A 25028-nucleotide genomic window follows, 5' to 3' on the forward strand; every position below is an offset into this window, starting at 1 on the left:
GAAGACTGCCTGAAGGAGCTGGTGGTCTTTATCCTGGAGAAAAGGAGCCTCATTGGGGACCTTATTGCTCTCTGAATGGAGGCTGTAGCCAGGTGGGGGTCGGCCTCCCCCAGGCAACAGGACAAGAGGAAATGGCCTCAAGCTGTTCCAGGGGAGGTTCAGGTTGGACATCAGGAAGAATTTCTTCACCAACAGGGTGGTCAGGCATTGGAAGGGGCTGCCCAGGGAGGTGGTGGAGTCCCCATCTCTGGAGGTGTTTGAGAAAGGTCAAGAGAAGGATCTTTCCCCTCTACTCAGTACTACTGTGAGCACACCTGAAGTATTCTTTCCAGCTCTGTGTTCCCCAGTAGAAGGACATGGACACACTACAGAGTGGAGACCCATTAATGTGATTAAGGGACTGGAGGACCTGAGGTACAAGGAGAACCTGAGAGCACTGGGGTTGTTGTACCACAAGAAAAAAAGACTCAGGAAATCTTACCAATGCGGTGGGTTGAAGAAGACAGAGCTACAATCTTCTCAAGGGTGCCCAATGAGAGGACAAGAGGCACTGGGCACAAATGGAAATGTAGGGAATGCATTTTAAACATTTAAAAAACCTCTTTTATTTCTTTTTTTTTTCCTTTTTTGTGTGAAAGTGATCAAATGGTACAACAGGTTGCATAGAGAGATTATAGAGTCTCCATCCCTGGAAATATTGAAAACCCGACTGGACGTCTGGACAAATCCCTGAGCAACCTGCTCTAGCTGACCCTGCTTGAAGGAGGGGTTGGACTAAATGATCTCCAGGGATCCCTTCCAGCCATATCTATTGATTCTGTGGTTTCTGTGCACTTTTCTCAGCTGGGAACACTGGACTCTGACAGTATAAGTAGTAACAGATACTGGGATTCATGATTATTGCTGTGTTGGTACTGTGGTACTCTCACACTCCTACTGTTTTGCATGTAATTTCTGCAAACTACAAGTGTTTGGGGTTTTTTCCCTCTTTATCATAACAACTTATGATATAGAGTCATGTGATCTATGGTGATTGGTCCTATGTAAAGCTATGGTTATTGCAGGCAGGAAAAGGGAATTCAGGAAACTTACTCATTTCCATGTATTCCGGAGTCAGTCCGGTGAAAGGTTCTAAAATATAGTCGAGGTCCCACTGCTGAGGGTCCTTTGGTTGGTTGGTGTCCACTTCTTTTGGCTCGGTTCTTTCATCCTTCAGCTTCCTGAAGAGCTTCTTTAGCTTCCTGATGAACAAAAGTTCAGATTGAATCAAATCTTTTTTTACCTCTTTTCCCCCTCAAGATTTGGCTCAAGTCTCTGTGCAGCAACACAAAATTCATCTCATGTTACTTTGGTGCACAATAGGATGAGTTTACACCACCCTGTGAAGTTTTGATGCTGCTTATTGACAGATGACAGGCTGTATTTTTAATATTTTTTTTTTCTCTCTAGATGGATATTCAATGGGGATCTGCCTGAAGTTCAAGCACCTTGGACCTAAATAATGCTAGTAATAAGTAATACTCTCAAGAACAACACACTGAGAACCTCTCCTTTAACAAAATGTAAAAAGATTATGTGATAGCTTCATGCTACATATCAACCATAGGTGCACTATTCTCTCGCCATGAAATTGGGAACTGCCAGTATAATATACTAATAAGGTAAAAAATTACCAGACATGCATAGTTTGCCCAGAGAAGTTGTGGATGCCCTCTCCCTGGAAGTGTTCAAGGCCAGGTTGGATGGAGCTCTGAGCAACCTGGTCTAGTGGAAGGTGTCCCTGCCCATGGTAAGTTGATCTTTAAAGTCCTTCCCAAGCCAAACTATTCTGTGATTCCATGATATTTCCAAATAAAGAGGGTGCAAGAACATACTGATAGCACAAATAGTGGTATCAATCACTGTCCCACTAAAATGGGGGTACAAATTTCATGACACTGACAAAGACATGAGAGTAAAACAAAACCATTTCTAAAAGAAGAGTAAAGTACTCCAAATGTACCCCCCAGGGATGACATTTTAAATGCACATGTGTCAGCAGCATCACACTATTTTACACATCAAGAAATTTCCGTGGAAAAACACAGTAGAATGAAGTATTTGTTCAAAATCAAGGAGGTGAAACACAGTTGAATTAGCATAAAATAGCAAGATTTATCCTTTCTTTTGCAGATGATTTTTATCTTTCACAAAAACATACGACACTATTTTATAGTTCTTCACATATGTGCCATATGAGTGAGAATCCAGATTAATTCCAGTGATGTCTTGCCAGTAGTCTAAGCAGGACTCTCCCACAAACTCTTCTCCCACAGCTTATGATAAACCCTTTGAACTGTAGGTGTGTGGCCTGGAGAAGAGAATATATGGGGGAAGGGGTTTTCCTCTGTGCCTCCAGTGAAGCGGAACTGCCTTTCTCAGACCCTGATTTAAGTATCAGGGCAAGGCAAGCTGGCAAACACTATAAAGGCTTTGCTGGGTGGGTTTTTTGCTTTATTCCTGAATTTACACTCAGGCACACAGGATCACTGTGTCACCACGTTGCACAAGGCTCTGTAGCAGCCTGGAAATGAGTGGCTGAGGGATTTCTACACTGACCGGTGTTTACAGGACCCAATTTCATCACCAGGATGGAGGAAATGGGGATTGACAGACTCTCTTAAAACAGACCTACATTGCCTCAGGCCCTGTCAGTCCCAGGATCACAAAGCTTCAAAAAGCAACAGGTCAACCCCATTCTTTGATTCAGGTGCAATGAAGATGTAGCTCACAAGTCCAATGGTAACATACTCAGTACTTTGGCAAAGCTGGGGCTAACCAAAGAATTTTGGTACCCAGAACACTCAGATTACACAGTTTTAATAAAAGGGTAGGGGAAGATTTCAAATGTTTCACAAGAGGGAATTAGGTGAATCCCTACAAAGACATTTACCTCCTACATGGTGCAAACTCAGCCATTTCAATACACTAAAATTCCATTTCTCCCCCTCTGCTTTTATGGCAGCCAAGGGAACTTGTCTGTGACAGATGTGATGCTAGTATTCAGAACGTAGGAGACTGGGGCAGGATTTAAAACCAGCAAAGAATTCCCATGATGCTCTTCCAATATACCCCAATTAATTTCCTAATGCGAGGGACTCTCAGAGGACAGCGGACAATAAGTTCAAGACAGTGCTGATTTCTGTTCCAATAAAAAAATCCAAGCCATAAATGTCCCTCACACTTCTGTGGGCAGATGACACTGAAGATCCTCTCATTGTCACAGTGCAGCAGCTGAGATAAAATTTGGGTGTGTTTAGATGTGAAGTCTGTGTATGTGTGATCTGGTTAGAGCCCCACAGAACTGAGACGTGGAGTTTATTGCACACCCAAACCTCCCAGGAGAACTCAGTAACTAAAGCAATAGTTGTTGCTTTTAATGTTTATTTGGGAATGCACTAAATCCAGGACTCAGTCACTCAGGATAATTTTTAATTTTTCATCTGGCTATCTGTAAGCCAGGCAAGAGGAGCTGCATTTTTAACCATTTGGAGCTCAGCTTTGAAGAGTGTCTGTATGCTTCTTTTACGACATTTTTTTAAAATATCAACTGACTGAAAGTAAGCCAAACTAATTATTTCAAATTTTCCACAGAAAAAAAAAATATACCTTTGTGTCATATCCAAGCATGTGAAGTTTGAGACCAAACAGAAATGTGTCAGAAAGTTAGAGGAACAAAGATCAGGGATTTCCAGAGTGTTATTCTCCAGCTGTACAGCAATAGGGCCATGAAAATGACTTTTGCAGAACCCTATAGCCATACATATGATTGTGATTTAAAACTGAGTACACTTTTTAAATGCACTTGTGTGAAACCTGGTTTTTAATTACTCAGATCAACATTTTTAAACAAGGTCGACAGACAGAAGATTATTTTAGCTTCTGATTTCTGCATGCCAGGCAGTGTGGAAGAGGTAGGTTTGCCCATTCAGGATGAGCTTCCCAGGAAGCTTTGTGCTGAAGAGGCACATGCAGTAAACTTTCATGACTCCATGTGAATTTGGGCAAGCAGAGAAAATGGTAGAGCTGCAGAATAGCCATTATTTCTGGTCCTTTTGCCAGTGAATATCAAAAAGCAAGGTGCATTCTTAAGGAGACTGAACAGCATGGAAGAATTGACGTGGGACCAGAGAGAAAGAAAGTGAACAGGTTTTTGTCAGGCTATGTCTACAGCAGCTAAAAATGATGTTGCAGATTCTCACAATAGATTGGGAGCAAACTACTGAGTTAGATAAGAGGCAGGAACAGGGTTTAATTATGCTGTTTGCAATTCCCAATATAACCAACAGGTATTGCATTATGCAAGTTAACCAACATCTGAAGAGAGCATAAAATCACTACAGCCCCATGCCTGAGGAAAAGATTCCCTCAAGCTTCTGAGAAAAAAAAAAAGAGGAAAAGAAGAGGGGAGTCAAACCTCAAGTGATCCTAGCTGGGCTTCTAAGCACATGGTGCACTTAAATGAAGCCTTTTTTAAAAAAAATCAGAGAGATAACTATACTGTTGCTCTGTTTATACAGCAAGAAGGAGTATCAGGATTTGGGGATCTAGACATGATGATGACTTGGGAAAAATAAGAAATTTGTGGAGTGAGACCCAGTGCAACATATAGTGGCTGGAGAGGCAGAACTTCTGGAGGGCAGGTTGAAATAGGACAGGTTGAAATAGGACTTTGTGAGCACAAGTCTTTGTGTCTTTGGTGGCTGTGCAGTCCTCACAGTGCATCTCTACCAGAGCTTGTCAGAAAGATTGGAACTGTAGGTCCAGTTAGGAATTTCTCAAGACTCTCAATTAACAAATGTCCTTGGGTACTGCAAAGGCAGATCACCTGTGACAGTCTCTAGGAACTGGATTTGGAGAGGGACAGCAAGATGATCAGAGGGATGGAGTAGCTCTGCTGTGAGGAAAAGGCTGAGAGAGTTGGGATTGTTCAGCCTGGAAAAGAGAAGGCTCTGGACTAATCTAATTGTGGCCTTTCAGGACCTGAAAGGAGCGCCCAAGAAAGATGGAGAGAGACTATTTCCAAGTCCTGGAGTGACAGGACAAGGCAAAATGGTTTCAAACTGACAGAGAGGAGGTTTAGATTGGATATTAGGAAGAAATTCTTCCCTGTGAGGGTGGTGAGACCCTGGTACAGGTTGCCCAGAGAAGCTGTGGATGCCCCATCCCTGGAAATGTCCAAGGCCAGGTTGGATGGGGCTCTGAGCAACCTGGTCTAGTGGAAGGTGTCCCTGCCCATGGCAGGGGGTTTGGATCGGGATGATCTTTCAGGTCCCTTCCAACCCAAACCACTCTATGATTCTGAGAATACTTGCTAGAACAGAGATGCAAGAAAGACAGAAAAGCCCTAGATTCCAGCTGCCAGGACTGAAGGATTATTTGTATTAGGTGGTTTTTTAAGGCTATTCTTCCAGCTGATGCTTTTTGATTTGTAGCATGATAGAAAAGGGTACAGGAAGAAAGCTAAACAGAAAAGAGTATTTGGTTGAGCAGCTGGAGCATTTCTGTCTAGAGGAAAGGAAGAACAGTGACCAAGACTCTACGGCCCTTGTTTGTAATTTTGTTCCCTGATTTTGGAAAGGAGCACTGAAGATCAATGTTTTTCTTCAGTCATATTCCTACAGTCTGTTCACGTGAGGAAAGACCTTCTCATATTCACAGGTAAGGGGTAAAAGAAGGAGGCAGAAGAAGAACAAAAGGATCCAAATCTCTTATTCTGTTCCACAAATTTATGGTATACCCATGCTTCTTTGGCACACTCAGACTTCCTGGATTCTGTGGGAGTTTCAGTTGTGCTTGGGATTTATTGGTTTTTCAGTCAGAGGAAAGCAGCAATCCAGAGCAGCAAAGGAAAAAAAAAACAAGGAAACAAACAAGCAAAGAAAAACAACAACTTTAATTAAGAATAATTTAATAAAGGTGGAAAACAACACAAAAGATAATAGCTATGAAGGAGTGTCTTTAAATGGATTTTATTAACTCTTTGTATTCTCATCCAGCATAGTTAAGTGCATTTTGAAGTAAGTGATGGAAACTGATGCTGAATAAAAAGACCATAATCACTAAATTCAATAGAAGTTTTGCCATCAACTTCAGTAGGGCCAGGATTTCACCCTAAGGGTTTAGCACCAAGGTCAAAGACAGAGTAATAAAATAACCACATGGATATTTTTTTCAATAAGTTCAGGAAAAAAAAAAAAGCAGAACTGAAGAAAGGGGGTTTAAAAGAAACTCTAGGTTAAAGTTTTCAAGCCCTGCGGCATTTTAGGGTCAGTTCCTGTGGCAACAGTAAAAGAATGATGGTATGTGACACATTGGAGTGAACTGTGGCATATTTACATCTGTTAAACTTGTGAATTCCAGCCACACAGAATACACATTTCACTTTAAGAGGGCTTAGTTTTGTGTAGTTCAAATGTTGGTGCATTTAACTAGCTGGTTTGATATTTTTGGGTACACAAATTTAAAAAAAAAAAAAAAAGAAATCACAGAAAGATTTAGGAGACCAGTAAACCACATCTACCATAGTTGTGCAGCAGCTTCTACAAAACCATTGAAGGAAAAAAGAAGAATGTGTCCCCTGCAACCCCAGCAAATGCAGGGCTGACATTTGAAATTTAACTTCTCATCCAGCACTGACTCTGGATAAAGCAGAATGAAGACATTGGAAGATGCTTCCCAGTTGTGGCAGCATTTGGGATCCTAGAGGTATAATGGCTGAGTGTTGTTTGTAAACTCAGTTTATCATCTACTTGGCAGAATTCTTGAGGAAAGAGACAGAAAATGGGACAGCTTTATGACCTTCTGCAAAACAACTGAAATGCCTTGCATTTTCTGGGGAAAAAATCAAAAGATTTTCTGCAAATAATCCTGAAATCTTGAGATTTCAGTAAGGAAAAAACTTCTGATGTGGGTCATCATAAAACTTAGCAGAGAGGTACTTCCATGTTACAGACATGTGGAGGACAGAAGCAGATTCTGAAGAACAAATCTGTGATGGTCCCTTCTGCCTTTCCATATGGGAAAGGTTGGTTGCAGCACCTGTACTCTGCCCTCAGTGAAAATACAGGGAGCCAATGGATGAATCTGTATTATTCACTCTGATTCTCAAAGAGGCACAAGGCAAGAAGGGGGAAAAAACACAGCTGTTGGAACTGTAGATAAAAGACATTGATTTATTCTTCTGCCACAAGAGGACTGTTTATCACAGTGTGCAGCCTGTGCAAAAGTAGACACCCCAAAAAAAACCAAGGGAAAACCTGATGGATCAGTCCCCAAAGCATGTCTGTGCCCGTGTATGTGGGGCAGATGACATAGAACAGGGTACAATTAAGGATCTAGCCCACATCAGTGGAGTGGTCCACGCAGAAATAGCAGGCTAATTCTAATTTAGTTAAAGGTTCAGTAAAGCACTGTGCTTCTCCTGGTGCAAACAGGTCTGGTGAGAGGGCTGAGCCCTACAGATATATACATGATTTTCTTGAGAATGCAGACAAGCAAGGGGAAACTAGATATGCTTATTGCAGGATGACAAGATAGCATTATGACTGAAATGATTATTTATCTAGGGAGGAGAGAATGAAAGCATGTTTGTTTCTAAACAGTTTTAAAAATTGAGGCCACCATAGTTTGTTGGCAGAAGGGTGGGTGAGAAGAAATGCAGGAGAAAAATGGGATGAAACGGTCACATTCTTGCAACAAAGTGAGGGAAATGAGAAATAATTTGACATGAGTTTCTGTTTGGACTGGATCAGCCTATGCTTTCATGAGTCAAAAATAATAAATACAGTATTTCCAACATCATAAAATCACCATTAAAAAAGTCCAGTAGCAGTAAGTTTTTGGAAGACGAGAAACATGTCACCCAGGATTACACTGAGAAAGCTTTAAGCCTTCAACATGTCAGATATTTTGGGAATGATTTACCACCCTTTTCTCAATATAAAATGTAAACCCAATGAGATGTAGACAGAAAACAGGCCTCCCTATTGAACTTTGACACAAGAATAATGAAACCATCCATAATCCACATCTGATTTGTTTGGGATTTTTTTTTTTCTATTTAAATTCCTTCCAAGAAAAAAAGAGATCTTGCTTGGAGGAGGGAGAAAAATGGCTCATTTTAAATATATTTCCTATCTTTTGTGTCTCTTATCTTGGTTTCTAGTTAACATCTCCAAGGCCTTCCTTATGGCTGCGACCCAAAAGCTGTTGACACCAGAGCTCAAAGATCCTGACTAATTTCAGTGGAGTTGAGACATCTAAGTCAGACTCCTCCTCTACTACATTTCACAGGCCACTACCACCAGGAAGTATACCTTCCAAGAGGCAGAAGCAGGACATTCTCAATGGATTTTTAGAGCCTGAAGATCCCCTTGGCACTGGTGACAGACAGAGAGGGTTTTCCTGCTGTATTTGCAGCAGAGGACGTGCCCTGAGAATCCTTGGCAGCCACTGCAGTGTCAGCATCTCTCCCATACTCCAGCTCCGGCCTCACACAGTGACACACTGACACACAGACACCTTGGAAATGTGTGCATTTCATCTGTAAACCCATAAAATAGTCATAGATCAAATATGAGATTTTAACATGTTTGATGAGCTATTGCTTTTCCCCATGCTAGCTCTCCTCCACTTTAAACTAATTTGTATTCAATACTGCTATACCAAAAGCTTCTCTAAAACTTCCCAAGAGATCTATCACACCTTGCCTGTTTTCCCAGGTTTCTAAAATTAATTTAAATCAATTATTTATTATATTCAATCACTTTCTTTAAGCCATTTGCTGCAGATATAGCCAATTATTCAGTGTAAAATACAACCAGATCATTTCACCACAACCAAAAATGTGATTTATCATCACATTCAATTAGAACCCACTGAAGGCAGTGGCAAAAGTTCCCATTCAGCTGAATAAGGATCAAGCCTTTAATTTACTGTGTCATGGGAATAAGGCATGGTAATGGGGAAGGCTGGGATACATACGGGATTCCAATTTCAAACAGATTATTTTGAATCAGTTGTTTTCCAAGCATGATGATGCTCAGCTGAATGCAGAGTTCCATCAAACAGCCTCCTGGAGCACACTGTAATTAAACAAAACCATGGAGTGTGAAGGGATTAAGAGGATTAATTTAAAAGCACCCACTTGGGAGAGCTCCCAATGTCTCCATGTGCCCATTGCCCTTGCCACCAATTTGTGTGGGAGCACGGAGCTCATCCATCATTGCAATTCTGTGCTTGACAAGGTATTTCATCTCCACTCATAAAACTCCATTATGGAAAATATGCAGAGCTCTGAAATAACTTATTGTGCCCTGGGGCTACTATATTTCCTTTAAAAATATTTACTATATAATCAATGTAATAAACATAATGCAGTATCACCAATACTCTCCCAACCTGATGTCTCCCAGGGGGGAAGAAAGGCTTCAATCTTGCAAAGACTTATATGTAAGCTTTATTGTAAAACCTTGAGCACATCTATCAGTTTTCAAGGAAATACCAACAGCAATTAAAGGGAATTTTGGAAAAAAAAATAAAATTACAGGTTTAGTACCTAATGGCAATGGGCTATTAAAATGGCTATTAAAATTTCCAAGCTTCTAGTGATCTAGAAGGAGAAGCCAGATTCAAGTTTCCCAATGGCCTCAATCAAATCATGTACTGTTTGTGCCTAAGTGCTCAGTTGTAAAGCATAGAAATGGTGAGGCTTCACCTGAGAGAGACCATGAAGTACTCAAACTGCAGAGAGAAAGAATATAAAATTGCCTTAGATGGAAAATTTGGATTTTATCTGTTTATGGTGAAGATTTAAACTCTTGTTTTAATGTGTTTTCTATTTTTCCCTTATTGTCTATACACTGTATACATATTTCTCTGTGTTAAGGATTTTTTTGTTGTTTTAATTTCATATGTACTTATATGTACTTGCCTCTTCCATTCGATACCCTTCAAACACATACACGTAACGACCAGGACGGCCAACAAACCTGAAAGCAATAACAATCTATGAAATAATATACAAATGGGAAATATGAACTAATAAAAAAGCAGGAATATAAGCTGCCTTTAACACCATAATTATTCATTCATATTAGCTACAATATTTCAGAAGCAGCTTCTTCAATATGAATTTTAAAAGGCTCAGCACTGACTCAACTTTGATCATTTAAAATCATTTCAAAGCAGTAGGCCTTTACAAATTGTTTTCTGATATGTCTTGATAAAATAAATTTAATAAAATATGTTTTCTTTGTTAAAACAAAATAATAACAAATATCCTCTTTTGATTAGAGATCACAAATAGAAATGGGAACGCATATCCTAACTCATATTCTCTTGCATCTGAGTAATGCCTGAATAGAATTATTTACACATCTATACACAATCAAGACTATTCTGACAACACAGGGGGAAACAGTGAGATTTGACTTTATTATAACCATACAATACAAAAATATGGTTAAAAAATAAAGAATTCAGTGATATTTTTCGTTGGGGCCTTACAATCTTTACAACTACTGGCAAAATGTATCATTAACCCTCAAATCAAAGATGCTGAATAGGATTAGTGAAAACCACAGATTAACAAATTTTACAACCCCCAACAGGAACAGAAAAACGATATGGAACAGAATCCAGAGGATGTTCTAAACAGTTTTTTGCCAAAGTTTTAGCAAACAATCATTTTAAGCTTCCCATTCAAAAGCATGTGGATGACCTGGTCCCAAAAGACAGTGACCCTGAACCCATAGGAAGTCACACTTATTTAGCAGGACAGCTGAATTAGCTTTTTGGTCAATCAGTTCATTTGCCAAACCTCAGCTTCCAGTTGACCATAACCATTCCTTAATTTAACTTGATACAGGAGAAAAATGCAAAACGATGAGAAAGAAATAGAAAAAAAATAGTTCCGTAATTTTAAACAAAATGGGAAAACCTCTCTTTTCTGGATGATGCCTCAAGGAAAATTTGCTAAAATGTGGAAGGTGAAGGCCTGTAAGCACTACCTTTCACTTTTAAAAGCAACACCCTTTTTGAACTAAAAGGGATTATTTTCTGAGGTGGGGATTACTCTTATTTTAGAAAGAACTGGTTGCAGTTCAGAACAAGGCTCAGGCCAGTACTCAACATCATGCCCTGCCAGTCAAAGGACAGCTTTAAACAACTCTGTTTATGATATTTTTTGCAGAGCTGGTGAAGCTGTTCAGTCCCAGGCCGTAGTTAGGTAGCCCTTAGTGCCCATTTTTAAACACAGATCCAACTAATATGAACATATATAGGAATATATATACACATATATATCTATATGTAAAGGATCTTTATCCTACCTTCCTTTAAAAAAGGCAACATAAAAAATTGGTGCATAAGAATTCACAAACTTCAGTAGAAACGCCTTCAAAATCAGTCTCTCCTCAAAGGTTTTCTCTGTTTTTGGTATTTCTGGGGGAAAAAAACCCAATAAAGCAAGAAAATTGAATTAGCAAATGTGTAGAAATCCCTGAATCCCCAAATACACACAAAACCCCATAAACCAACCTGCAAACTTTGAGATCATACTGATTTTGATTTTGTACTTTTAATTTGTACCAAAGCACACTAGGTCTGATTTCCAGAGTCTTCTCAAATTTCCAGATGGGAATTGGAGGCTCTTTGATAGAAACATTAATAATGACACCATAATGAACTTGTTTTTCTGACAGGCCTCTGACAGCTCATCCCAAGTTAATCTTGGTTGTCTATCCAATACCCTGGTGGCAAACACCCCAACAGATTCTGAAATCTGCCCTGGACCTGACCATACCTCACTTTTCCGGCCTTTTTCATTCTCTTACTGAGAGACCTGGGCAGATCCCATGAGTTTTCCCTGCTTCAGGTCATATGAAATTTTAGCACAGATCTCCTCTGTCATTTGCTCTGGCATCTCTTTTTAAATACATACATTTTAATACAAATATAAGTATTAAATACATATATCTCTCATCATAATGTATATATCAATAAAAACAGATAGAAAATATATATTTACATGGTTCTCCTCCTAGTTATCTGGAGTTTGAGTGGGAAAAAAATTGGATCTTGACATTCAATTGCACAAAGTAAAATCAGTATAAATTACTTTGATGCATGTAAGACTATAGATATTAACATACACAAGTGTATCAGTTACACAACTGAAACAAAAAAACATTAATATTCTCAATTCATGAATGATGAAAGCAAAGTACCAAGACTTTCAACCAGAAAAAAAACCTTAAAAGTCTCCTTAGCTTTGTGTACACAAGCCTTTTTTCTGTAATGAGATTGTTAGGGTGCTTAATGCTAAACACAAAACTAAGCTCCTTTTTTAATCAGGCATTAACTGAATTATTAATTGCCATGCAAAATAAAGGCACATTCTAGATTTATTTAGATAATTTGTAAAAATAAGGCTTAAACGTTTTCCGTATTCATTACTACGTTCCCAGATTTATTTCCAATTTCCATGGAAACTTTTTAGCAGCAGAACATATAAGACGTAGGTTTTTCAAATGGACAGTAGAATTCCCTTTTAAATATTCTATAGGGGTTAAACTGTTGTATTTCCACACTCATCCTGCGCTGTAACTAATGTGAGAGCAGATAACTTTATAATTAACTTTATTCTTGGTTGAGTTTCTGTGGCACAACAGAAGTGGGGAATAATAAGGAGATGCAGAGCTCTGGTTTTAAGGATTTCATTGAGAATACTGCTGTACTTGCACAGTTTTGTTTTGGGCACGGTTTGCTTGTTTTGTTTGCTTTGTTTTTGGTTTTTTTTTTCTTAAAAAAGAAGCACGGTTGCTTTTTTGAGCACTAAAGGAATTACCAACTTAATGAGTCTCCACTGCCAGGCTTTATTTGTGATACTTTCAACTATATTTTCATCAAAAATCAGTGCACAATCTGATAAGCCCTAAGGCTTTGTTCACCTAGATGTATAGAAAAGCTTAATTAAACCTTCAAGGGATTTGGACATTTTGTAGGTGATCCCACGTGCTGAATAGATCCATAGGAGAACAGCTCAGGGCAGCAGGAATATCAGGTAACAGCGGTGTGTTCTTAATTTGAGGGAGAAAAATCCCAATCTTTGCCTCACAGAGAACCCCCCCAAGGATGAGCTCAGCCTCTGGATGAACATTTGCACACCTTATATGGTCCCAGAGGCTCACTCAGCCCTTCTCTCCCTCCCCACACTCAGACATGCTATACCATAGCCGTAGAGGCATGTGTAGAATTTGTCCTCTAGCCAGTCTAGTCTGCTGCACAAGAAATGCATTCAGCCAAGAAGAGGTGTTTTAGGAACAGAGAAAAATTCCCCCCACACCTCCCCAAAAGATGAATTATGGTGGGTTGTGCATGTTACACCCAAATTGGGCAGCTGAAACCTTCCAGGGGGAGAATGAGCTGAGATAACTGTGGAATGAGTCTGAGCTCACTGAAGTAGCTTCTGCTTTTGTAAGACACAAACACAAGTAGTTTGGGATTTTATCCCTGTTTGACTGGTTCTTCCTTGGCCTCAGTGAATTCTTCCCTGTGAGGGTGATGAGGCCCTGGCACAGGTTGCCCAGAGAGGTTGTCCAAGGCCAGGTTGGACGGGGCTCTGAGCAACCTGGGATAGTGGAAGGTGTCCCTGCCCATGGCAGGGGGTTGGAACGGGATGATCTTTAAGATCCCTTCCAACCCAAACCATTCTATGGTTCTAAGTTACAAGTAGAGCACATGAGCTGTAAGTGTAGTCTGGCACCACCTGATTACTGAAGATGATCTGTTCAACCTGGGAGTGCCAGGATACAATCTGCACTTTGGTTGGTCTGATCTGTGATAAGGGAACACCAGTGCTGGGCCTACAAGAGGAGTCCTAGTCCATCCTGTACGAGCTCTCTGTATTGATCACAACAAAACTACTACTTTTCCCCCCACCCCAAGCACTGACTGAGCAGGTATTGAGGCAGATCCACGACTTTGATTCTATGATGAATGCAACTGCTGTCAGGGGTACAACTCTTGTGCTCACAGATGTAACTTTTCAGTTGAAAAAGATTCAAGGGTACTTGGGGTTGCAATAGCAACCTATGCTGTCAAGAGCTATTCCTCCAGCCCCACAAGTGTGTTCCTCAGCTTGTCAATTAACTGCAGTGTGAAAAGAGAATGGAGTATGTTTTGCTCTGCTCAGCAAAATGAAAGTTCAAAAGTTAAGGAGCATTTATCAGCATGCATGAATAGTAATTTTTTTATAACATTTTGATTGCATTTGGCATCTGAGTCTAGCACTGGTGAAAGCTGCCTAAATGAACTCTCTAACTCTTGGAATTTGTAGCACTAGAGATTATTCTGACTGTTTTGTTCTTAAACAAAACATCTGATTGATGATTAGGAATGTTGCCTAAATAAAGTTAACCATGTACAGTGGCATTTTGTGAAAATTAATTGCTTTCTCTTTGTCTCTTTCAAATACTTTATGAATTTAATCTAAACTAATAGGCTGTCCTTACTGGTAAAACCACAGGACCACATTTCAAAGATTCAGGATTATCTCAACTACAAAACTATCCTGTTTTTCGAAAAACAGGACTAAAAGAGATTTTATTCATTTGTGACTTTAAAAGCGTCCAAAGAAAGTGAGAACAAGAAACAGAAGTCTTAAGAGTTCTTCAAGGTTTTAATCTGGAGTCTGCTGGTTCCAGCCAGCTTCACATCACAGCAGGTTTTGCAGGGAGGGAACCTGCAATTTACAGTGATGTAATCAGGCACCAATTGTCATAAAGTTTCTAATTTAGGTGTCTAAGTTTAGATGCCCAAAACTAACAGGTAGAGCACTTGCTATAGTTGAAGGCATTTGAGGTGGCTTGGAATAAATAACTTCATGTTCCTAGACTTTGAAGCATCTAGAATTAGAGGTGACACGTGAACATGTGGGAAATAATATCTATAATAGTAGCTATAAGAACTGCATGTTAAACCCCTATCAGTAAACACCTTTGGTCTAATTTATACAACAAAACAAAACCCCAGTCTAAATCCCTTCTAGTAAACATCTTTGGCCTAGTGTATATAGCAAAACAATACTCCAGCCTAAATCTCTGTACTAGTCAAATGAATGACTTGCCTTTAAAGGACTTAAATATGTTGCCAACCTCTAACTGAAATAGGTATCATTATAAAAAAGTCCAGCCCAGACATGCCTCTAAAATAAAAAAAAAAAAAAAAAAAGAATTTGAGTGGTAAAGAAATGGTTAATAATACCATAGTAAGCATTTGCCAGAGTCATCAACATCTTCGAAACAACCTAATGACTGTCAGTAAACCCAGCTCCCAGCCCTAAAGAGGTATATTCAAAACACATACTAGGGCAAAAATGCTCAAGCAGGTCTAGGTAAGTGGACCTTGGCACAGAGCCAGTGCAGAAATATCAGCTGACACCCTGGAAACAGCCCTGCTCCACTAACATGGCATTATGGCCAAGCTCATTATCCCTACCAGGGACAGGTTCCATGCTGCAGCTTTGACCCCCTGAACACCTCCTGAGCACCTCACCCTACACAGGCTTGAATATTTTCTCTGGCGCTCTCCAGGAGGAAATATTCCCACTAGGGCCTCCTTGCATCCCCTCATGTCAATACTTGTAATGTACTAGAGAGGAATGTGGTGAGATAGTTTTACCAATTTCTGTCAGCCATTTGGCAACAGCTCCATAAATTTCATCAAGGATAAGTATCACCACGAGGTTAATGATGACAGCAGTGGCAGTCACAGTCACTCGAACATTTGACCTGGTTGTCTCATTTGTGCTGAATGACAGAGCTGCTGCAGTGGTAATTCGGTACACAATGACACCAAAAACTGCTGAAAACGTCAGCATAATCTGCAAAGAAATGCACACATGGGTTAGTCCAAGTTTGCTACTGGCATTTAAACAGAAGCTGTGATGTTGGGTTAGTTCCACGAACTGGTATGAGTTATTTCTTAGAGTAACATGATAATATGAGGATAATCAAATGAAAATGTGAGGATTCAAAACTCACAGACAGGGACACAAATAAGAAAATGGATGCAGAACTCCAAGCTGGTACAACAATTCAAGTGTCACTGAATGATCAGAGGGCTGGAGCACCTCTCCTCTGAGGACAGGCTGAGAGAGTTGGGGTTATTCAGCCTGAAGAAGAGAAGGCTCCAGAGGGACCTTATAGCACCTTTCAGTACCTAAAGGGCAAGGGGGTTTATAAAAAAGAGGAAGAGGGACTTTTTACATGGGCAGGTAGTGATAGGACAAGGAGGAGATGGTTCTAAAAAAAAAAAAAAAAAAGGAGATATTTAGGTTAGATGTTATTGAAAAATTCTTCCCTGTGAGGGTGGTGGGGCCCTGGCACAGGTTGCCCAGAGAAGGTGTGGTTGCCCCATCCCTGGAAGTGTTCCAGGCTGGGTTGGATGGGACTCTGAGCAACATGATTGTATGAATGGCATCCCTGCCCACGGCAGGGGGATTTGAAGTAAATAATCTTTAAAGTCCCTTCCAACCCAAGCCTTTCCATGATTCTGTGACACTGATTCTATTCCTGAAGTTGCCATATCCATTCTGACTAAACTTACACACATCATTCATGTGGTGAAACTCGTGTTGTTTGGGTTCAAATGCTGCTACTGAGCAAGGTCTTTTTCTCTGGCAGCAGATTCAGATGCCTTGGACTGAAGGGTCTTCATGTGTATGTAGGTAAATGGGCTTTACTGGCTGAAACCACCCCACCTCTGCACAGTGGAAGTGGCAACTTACAAACTAATAAAAAAATAATTTCCTCTGTCACTATTGTTTTAAGACTAACCTAAGAAGGGTTACTAGGGCTTCACTTTACATTTGTGTCCCAGAAATCACTTGGTATCCTTGGCATCCCTCATGAGTTGGCCTTGACCCATGAGACGAGGAAAGTCAGTCCTGCTACTTAAGGTCAAGTTCCCACAAGAAGAATTTGAAATTCACAGGCCTATGGTATTCTGGTTTAAAAAAAAAAAAAAAAAAGTCTAAACCACCCCACAGTAAAAAAAAAAAAATCAATAAAATAGCAATAAAAATAGCAAATTTTCATACTCATAACAGAAAAAGGGGGAGAAGATGCATTTTCCTCTTTCATTTTTGCCTTTGGCAAGAATTCCAGTGTACATTCGTTATTTTAGGTAAAACATCTTGAGATCCTCAGATGAAAGAGACTACCTAAATGTGAAAGATTAGACTATTGTAATTATTTCACTTGGCCTAGGGGCCCAGATTCACAACATGGGTTTAAGGAAATTTAACAGCTCGTTTTAACGATCCAACAGTAGTTTATTGAATTCCTGTATGCAGAGGAAGATTGTTGCATGAAAAGGAACTATTGCAAAAGAACCAGAATGAGATTCAGAGCATTATTAAAGGTTGAAGGTGAAACAAGGCACATTTTGCCTTAATGGAGAACTAGTAAACATACTAAAAAGATAATGATTTGGAGAAACTCCTGGAGATATCAGATGAAATTCACAAATAAGTTTTGTCAGAAAATAGTAATGAAATATTAGATCTTGTAAAGTATCTAATTTTTACTTTTTAAAGACCTGTTTTAATAACTTTAAATGAAATGTGCGTGAATGATGAGCTTTTGCTTCATGCTAATATTTTTCATTCAAATAATGGTCTAAATAAAAGAACTTGAGCCTAAACAAATTTAACTGAAAACTTTTCCAATGGCATAAAATATTCTTTCCTTTTGTTTTGTAGTTTTAATTGTGTTGAGAGAATATTTATAATTGTGGTATCTATTTTTTTCTTTTTTCTTTTGACTTACCTACCAACCATGCAGAAAGAAATCTGATTCATGCTGAACTACCTTCTCAGCTCTTGCTATGACAGAAGTGGTGCAGGAACACAAAGACCATAACTTTTTTCTTACTTGTTCATTGCAATCTCTACAGTAGAGACTAAAACCCCCAGTAAAGAGAGAAAAAAACCAGCCCTACCTGGAATTAATCTAATTCACCTTCCACCTCTACAGTTATCCTGAGATCCTTTCTTGTTCTCAGTTGGAGCCACAGATTCTTTCCTCTTAATCACCTTCCTAACACTCTTTTCCTGTTTCTTTTCCCTGTGGATTTCCTTGAAAGTTTTTACTGTGGTGGTGGACAAGGGAAACCAGCAAAGTAAACTTGAATGTATCATTCTGGAGATGATGAGCTCTCTGGGCCTCCACAGATACCTTTCTCCATCACAAGTTTCCACTTAGGAATATCTCAACAGTAGAGGAAGCAGAGTCAAGGACAGTCATCACTGAACAGAGAAAGAGGAAACTTCAGATCATGGAAGATGAACAAGCAAACTCTTAAACCTTGCCAAAGGATGGAAGGGATCCACAGCAATGAAGAAGGTTACTGGAGAGTGAGATACTATCAGAGCAATGCACTATTTTGGCCTCCTCCATTCACGCAGTGCAATTGCAAGGTATACAAAGTTACCAAAAAAAATGTTTTATTTGCTTAAAGAACAAAAATATTTGCTTTGCAAAAGCACCAGAGCTTCAGAAACTGTCAGTTGCCTAGATGTTTTTAAACATCTGCTTAGAAACAGATGGAAAAACACTCCTTTAGGAGTCTTCATTGTCTGTGCATCCAGCAACAAGAGAAAATTGAGGAGGGCTTGTAGGACTGCACGGTGAGTGAGAGCACAGTTCTCACTCCCCAGACAGTCACTGAGAGGGAAAGAATGGTTCCTGTACCTTCACAGCTTTTCTCTCATTCCTGAAAATACCTCGTTTGCCCAAATTCCAGGTCAGGCAGTCACCTTTTGTTCAAGTGCCCGCTTTGTGTTTTGTTGTCATTGCCAACATTTCATCTGGCCAGTTCTCCCCCCCAGCTGTGGCCAACACTTTCTTCCCTTAATATCTAAACTAGTCCGTCAAGGACTGAACTGCTTAGAAACAGATGTGAAAATTGGCTGCAGGAAAGGTCACCTACTGAGCCTGGTATGAATGAAGACAAACAGGAAAGCAAACTAGATCTGAGAAGGAAGCTATAAAACCCCGTGGGCTACACTGCTACCTTCATCCAAGTAGGATAACAAATTTAATGTCCAAATAGTTCTTTGGCTCCCCAGTAGGGCTATTCTAGAGTCAAGTATTACACCATGTGAGTAAGAAGAGGCAAAAAGGTCCAAAAGGCAGAACAGGCTGAGCTCTTGTGCCACGACACAAATTGGTTTTCTTCCTTCCTCTGACTGAGTCAAACGTGCTGCACACAAAGAAAGGCTCCAGAGATGGCACTGCTCTGCATCATCCTTCTCCCTTCCAGCAGCTACCAACATTTTCATCATACGCTCAGAAATCTTTGCCACAAAATTCACCTTCTAAACATGGAGTTTATTAAGTGTGACGTACGTTATCGCTAATCACACTCAAGTGAAACTTGTAGATGCCCAGCTGAGTTCAGATCTCCTGCTACCACTGATCTTACAAGGCAAAAATAAGACTTGTGAACTTCTGTCCTAAAATCCCTGCAAAAGACATTGCTTAAACCAAGGCTGGATCTGCGGCCCCCTCTGCAGTCCAGTGAGGCTTTGTGTACAACAAAAGAACTGTGACCAGACTTTAAAGCATTCATAAATGTGTAAAATAATCCTTGGAATTATTTGGTGGTGTAAAATATGACTGACTGGGCAAGAGAAACAAACACAATGGTTTTTTTCAACCTGCACTTTTAATAAAAAGGAATAAAAAAAAAGAAAAACAGAGTTCTTGAAGGAGGATTTACAAAAGTGAAGGACACAAAAGAAGTACATAAATAAAGAGGAAAAAAAAAAGAGGAAAGATTTTACAATTAGAATACCATTCGCTGCTTCAAGAATCATCAGGGAAAGTATGGGATGTAAAGGTGGGGGACAGAACACAACAGCATCATTCTATAGTAATGTAGACATCTTCATGGACAAAGCCTATGGATCTGGGACACCAGACCCTTTGGGCTTGAAACAGGGGGTATTAAAAATTCAACAATCACTTCTGCAGCACTAGAAATTACAATGTGTGTGTGTGTGTGAGTGTCTGTGTCTGAGTCTTCTGTGTCCGTGTGCTGTAGAAATGCAAACACACATGTAAATTCAAGATTTCATTACCTATTACATGTTTAGTGCTTACAGCTAAAAAAATTTGTGTGAATAACGGAGGTAGACCAGACCAATTAAGTTTCCCCAGTACAATTCCATTGCACAGACCAACAGCAAACTTTATGTTTCCAAATCCTGTTTAACTAATCTAGCAGACAAAAAAGGAAACATCACATATAATAAAGAGCAAATTGTAATGTCCACATAGGAAAGCAGAGCCAGCTCTCCCTCATCAAGAGCTGGCTTGAATTCCATCCAAGGTTTGCAAGTTGTCCTACATATAAATAATGTTCAAAATATTCTAAAAAAAAATCATTGTACCCGTTTTACCAAATGGTGAAAGTCAGCCTAGTTCCATTAGTCTCTAACAGAAGTTGAAGAATTGGAGCTCTGAATTTTACATCTCACAAACTGTAGGTTATAAACCCTTCATAAATCTCTCTAAGAAGTTACAGTGAGCAGGGAATGTAATACATAGGCTATGACTCAGGAAAGCACTTTAAGCTCATGCTTAGGGCAGATTTAAACATGTGGCTAAAGTCAAGAGCACATGTAAGCACCTTGTCTGCAAAAGAATGACTTGTAAAAGCTAAATCAGGGCTGTGTGCTTAGTCATCCTTAGTATACTCTGCTTTAAGTGAAGTCATGAAGTTAGAGGTTTTGTCTAAAAAGTAAATGGTTGGTATTGCCTCAGGATGGTAAACTAACTCAAGGTATTGCAAATACATACATATATATATGAAGGACACACCTAATACGTACAGAAAATGTGCTTAATATACAATTCATACATCTTTATAAATGTGTGTATGTATTTATGAACGTGTAGACATTAAGTTGTCTTCCATCTGAGCACAAAATGTTTTTGCTTGTCAGCAAAAAAAAAAAAAAATCTTCAGAGGACATCTGTTGCAATACATGCAAGTTTGAGTAAATTAGAAATACATTTAGGTATTTTAAAATAATCTAGGCCCAAAGTGAATTTTCCATGTTAGATGCTCCGATGGTGTAAACAGGCCTACTTCATGGCTGTAGATGTGAAAACAAGCTTTCAGTCAGCAATTACACTAACCAGAGGGATAATGGGATCCTCTACAATGTAATTTAAGGTTTGTTAGCTACTCTTTCCTATTGTTCAGCAGCTTGATGATGTGTTTATGCGTTGCTGGAAATTTCATGAGGACAGTGGTGTCCACACTTCAGAATCGGCTGACCTGCACACCTCATTCTTGTTCTCAAGTGAGGATTGTGTACCATGTTCTTCCTCAACTACAGCGCAGCCCATCCCTGAATGTGCCTTGGACAAATACTCCTCAGCAACTGCTTTATTTCACCCTTATGTCACCTGTTCAGAAGGCTCAGTGCTTCTGAATGTCACTGTGACCAAGACGCATAATACTGTGCTCACAACCAAATGCACTGTGGATAACAGAGGATGGAGTAGAAACCCCACGGGAGAGGCAAAACCTAATAATGAGCTGCTGCCATTACAACAAGTCATCCAGCCAACAGCCCTTCCACAAGCAGCCTTTGGAAAAAGGGAATAAAGCTGGAGGTAGGCCCTGAGCTCTATAAACCCTCCTAGTATTTCTCACAAACTGGAGGTTATAACCCTAGCTTCAGATTTTTAGCGTATTTGAGAACACCAGTTCAGGGTTCCCACTCAAGATGCTCATCACAATGTCTCTCACACGTAATAAATGTGAAGAAATGCAGGTTTTGTTACCATAAATAAAATCAATCCGAAGTTGGCTGCGTATCCAGGCATACGGTCACTGCATGTCAGCTTCTCCTTTTCATCCTGTAGACAAAACACACAGACAAAACAACAGGCATGACAGAACTGTATGATGGGAAATACTAGAATTAGTAAGACTTGTTGTTGGAACACGTTCTCAAATTCCCTGCTGTGATTTTGAAGAAGATTATGCGATTTGGAACACCGATATTTTAAGATAGAGTCTAATTGGAGAGAAAAGAGGGTAAGAGAGTAAATGAGGTGTACAAAATATCTGCAAAAATCAGAAATATCCTATGTAACTATGATTTGAAAAAACTTTCCAGGTCTTACTAAATTTCATATTGGGAGAAAGCCCTGTGACTCACCTTAATTTACATTTAAGCAAAACAAAATTCAATATTTTTTTTTTAATTACTTCTTGTAAAATTACAGAAGAATAGTGCTTGAGACAGAAGTCAAGACAAGAATGCTGATTACCACTGAAGTCATTTTTTTTTGTCTAATGGTCACACTAGCCCAATGTAATCCACGTATTTCCTGCAAGTCACCCGAATCCATCTCCTGGTACCTCTTCTGTAGGAAAGAGAAACTACAAAAGCAAGTCCCCTCTGTGATCTCTGCTGCCAACCTTGTTTTCCTCATGGGTAAACAGCATCTCCCTCTTCATTGCATAATTTAAAACAACTGTGATCAGTGAAATCTAGTATGCTCTTACTCTCCCCACACAAACTCAACTCCATCTCCAGCCACATGTACATCTAAAGAAGGTATTTGAAGATGGATTTATATAAGAAATATGACTCCCTCCTCTCAAAATAGGTTTCTTAAAATAATAATAAGGTCACTACTTTGTTTAAGTTAACCTAAAACAATATAATCAAATTAACTAAGGACACAAAGCCAGCTGCTGTTTGTATTTCTGTGAACCACCCATTGCTATTCCATGGACTGGTACCATACTTACACTGCAGTTAGCCCAAGGTTATTCTGAATTTAAATGAGTTTAAATCAGATTAGAATTCAGGTCAGAGGTTTCCAGCAGACCATTTCTAAGGCATGATTGTCCTCAGATAAACATAAAGATCTAGGAGCGTTATGCCTTTGCATAAGGTTTTCCCAAAGTAGCATTAGGAATACAGCGGATTCTCTAAGTGCAGGAATGCGGCTGTGGGTTTTTCTCAGGGAGTTTACTGGGATGTGCAATTAGACCTAAGACACCATCCTGTCTACACATCCACTGCCATTGTGGTGGTGCCTCAAACGCTGTGAGAAGGAGGATTACTCAGCATCCCCTCTCCTCGGCTCTGCTGTTCAAACACACAAACAAAGCGCGTCTCCTTCGGGAGAGTGTTGGCAGGATTGGGCCAGAGCAAACCCAAGCAGAAGCACAAACAATTCTGCCCAATGTGTGCAGTACATAAATATTCTATACAGTGCATAAATGGAGTCCATCATTCGACTGGAAGGCTACTTGGAAAAGCATTTCTGTGAACACACAGATGCATTTCATTTCACTTTGGCTTTTGCCGCTCAGCAATTACACAGGACATTAAGAAGTTCTAAGTGATTATGCTCCAAGAAGGCCTGAAGGATACCATGTTTTATAATTTCACTAGGGAAAAAACACTAAAGAAGTAAAACAGTAGAATGAAAGCCAAAGCAGTTAAAGGAAAGAAGAAAATATTTTGCAACCGTACTGAGGTAGAAAGAGAAAATTATGATTTATAAAAAAGTGACCAGGAAGAGTCAAAATGACAAAGAAAATTGCTTCAAAAATGTCTCTAGCTTTAAGAATTTTGAAAAATAAGAAATCATAACATCAAGACCAAACTTTCACATATGAATCACAGTTGTCAAATACTGAGTAACAAATTAACTAAGGTTTTTCATGTTTAGGGGTGTTTGCTTACTATTTCTGTAATATTGTTTTGGTAAGACAGCTACTGTATTTTCAAACATGGGTAAGAATTTGAACATGACCCACTGGCTTTCCAAGTCAAGAAAAACCTCACATTCTGGAAGACTCAACAATTTACAAAACTGAGAAATTAGGGAATACCCTAAGAAACAGTTGTCCATTATGAAACAGAAGCAACAATCTGCCCTGTTTGCCCTGCCTACCACCTTTTCTTTTTTGGGTTTCTTTGGTTTTTTTTTTTAAATAAAACAGAGTTGGATAGTTAAAAGAAAGAAGAAAAACTAGGCAAGTTGAGCTATGATTGACATGCACTTTGAGAGATTAATACAAGAAGCTAAGATGTACCTAAGCCTACATTTTTAGGCATTAAGAGACATTAGGATTAATTCATTTAAGAATGCCAACTTCAGGAGAGTTTAAGGATTGAACATATTAGTGTTTGCCTTATGTAGTCTCAGCATATGCATTAGGAATGCAGAGGCATCTACCATCATCAGCACCTGGGTTTAGCACCTGAATATTGATAACTTCAGTAATATAAGTTCCTGGAATAAAGATTTAAAAGCATAATTGATTATTAAAATTTCAATTTATTACAGGGAATAACTAAATGAAACATGGACCACCTCAAAAAAACCCAACTTGCTGAACAGGACAAGATTAATCCTTCTCTTGTAATGTGTTGACCTTGGTTGGCTCTCAGATGCTCACCCAGCTGCTCTCTCCCTCCTGAGCAGGATGGGGGGGAAAATTCAGATGGAAAAGCTTGTGAGCTGAAATAAGGACAGGAAGATAACTTTCCAATTGTTATCATGGGCAAAGCAAACTTGACTTGGAGAAAATTAATTTAATTTATCAGTATTTAAAATGGATTTGGAAGGTCAGGAGTTAAAACAAACATTTAAACTTCCTCTACTTCACCTCCCTCAAAACTTCTTCCCAGGGCCAAGTCCCCTCCTTCATTCCTGACTCTTTTACTTCTCTCCCCAAGTGGGGCAGGAGGATGGGGAATGGTGGGTGATGGTTTCTGTCCATAGGGACTCCTCTCTGCCGCTCCTTCCTCCTTCCACTGTTTCACTGCCCCAACATGGGTCTTTCCAGAGGCTTCAGTCCTACAGGATAAACCTGCTCCAGCATGGGCTCTCCAGGGGCTGCAGGGAAATCTCTGCTTGGACACCTTGAGTAACTTC

The 25028-nt window shown here is 39.6% G+C and overlaps 1 protein-coding gene across 1 annotated transcript in view; it reads right to left on the reverse strand.

Annotated features, from left to right (window-relative positions):
• ANO2 (anoctamin 2) overlaps positions 1 to 25028 on the reverse strand; it is a 123817-nt gene that overhangs the window by 21044 nt on the left and 77745 nt on the right. The window contains exons 12-17 of the mRNA XM_027665935.1: positions 21906 to 21980; positions 15724 to 15925; positions 11373 to 11484; positions 9974 to 10031; positions 9025 to 9125; positions 1093 to 1241 (exon numbers count right to left, since the gene is read on the reverse strand). Of these exons, the coding sequence (XP_027521736.1) occupies positions 1093 to 1241; positions 9025 to 9125; positions 9974 to 10031; positions 11373 to 11484; positions 15724 to 15925; positions 21906 to 21980 (697 nt within the window). The remainder of the gene's footprint in view (positions 1 to 1092; positions 1242 to 9024; positions 9126 to 9973; positions 10032 to 11372; positions 11485 to 15723; positions 15926 to 21905; positions 21981 to 25028) is intronic.

Source organism: Corapipo altera, unplaced genomic scaffold (genome assembly GCF_003945725.1).
Source record: "Corapipo altera isolate COAL_440 unplaced genomic scaffold, ASM394572v1 249, whole genome shotgun sequence".
In the NCBI taxonomy this organism is placed as follows: Eukaryota; Metazoa; Chordata; class Aves; order Passeriformes; family Pipridae; genus Corapipo; species Corapipo altera.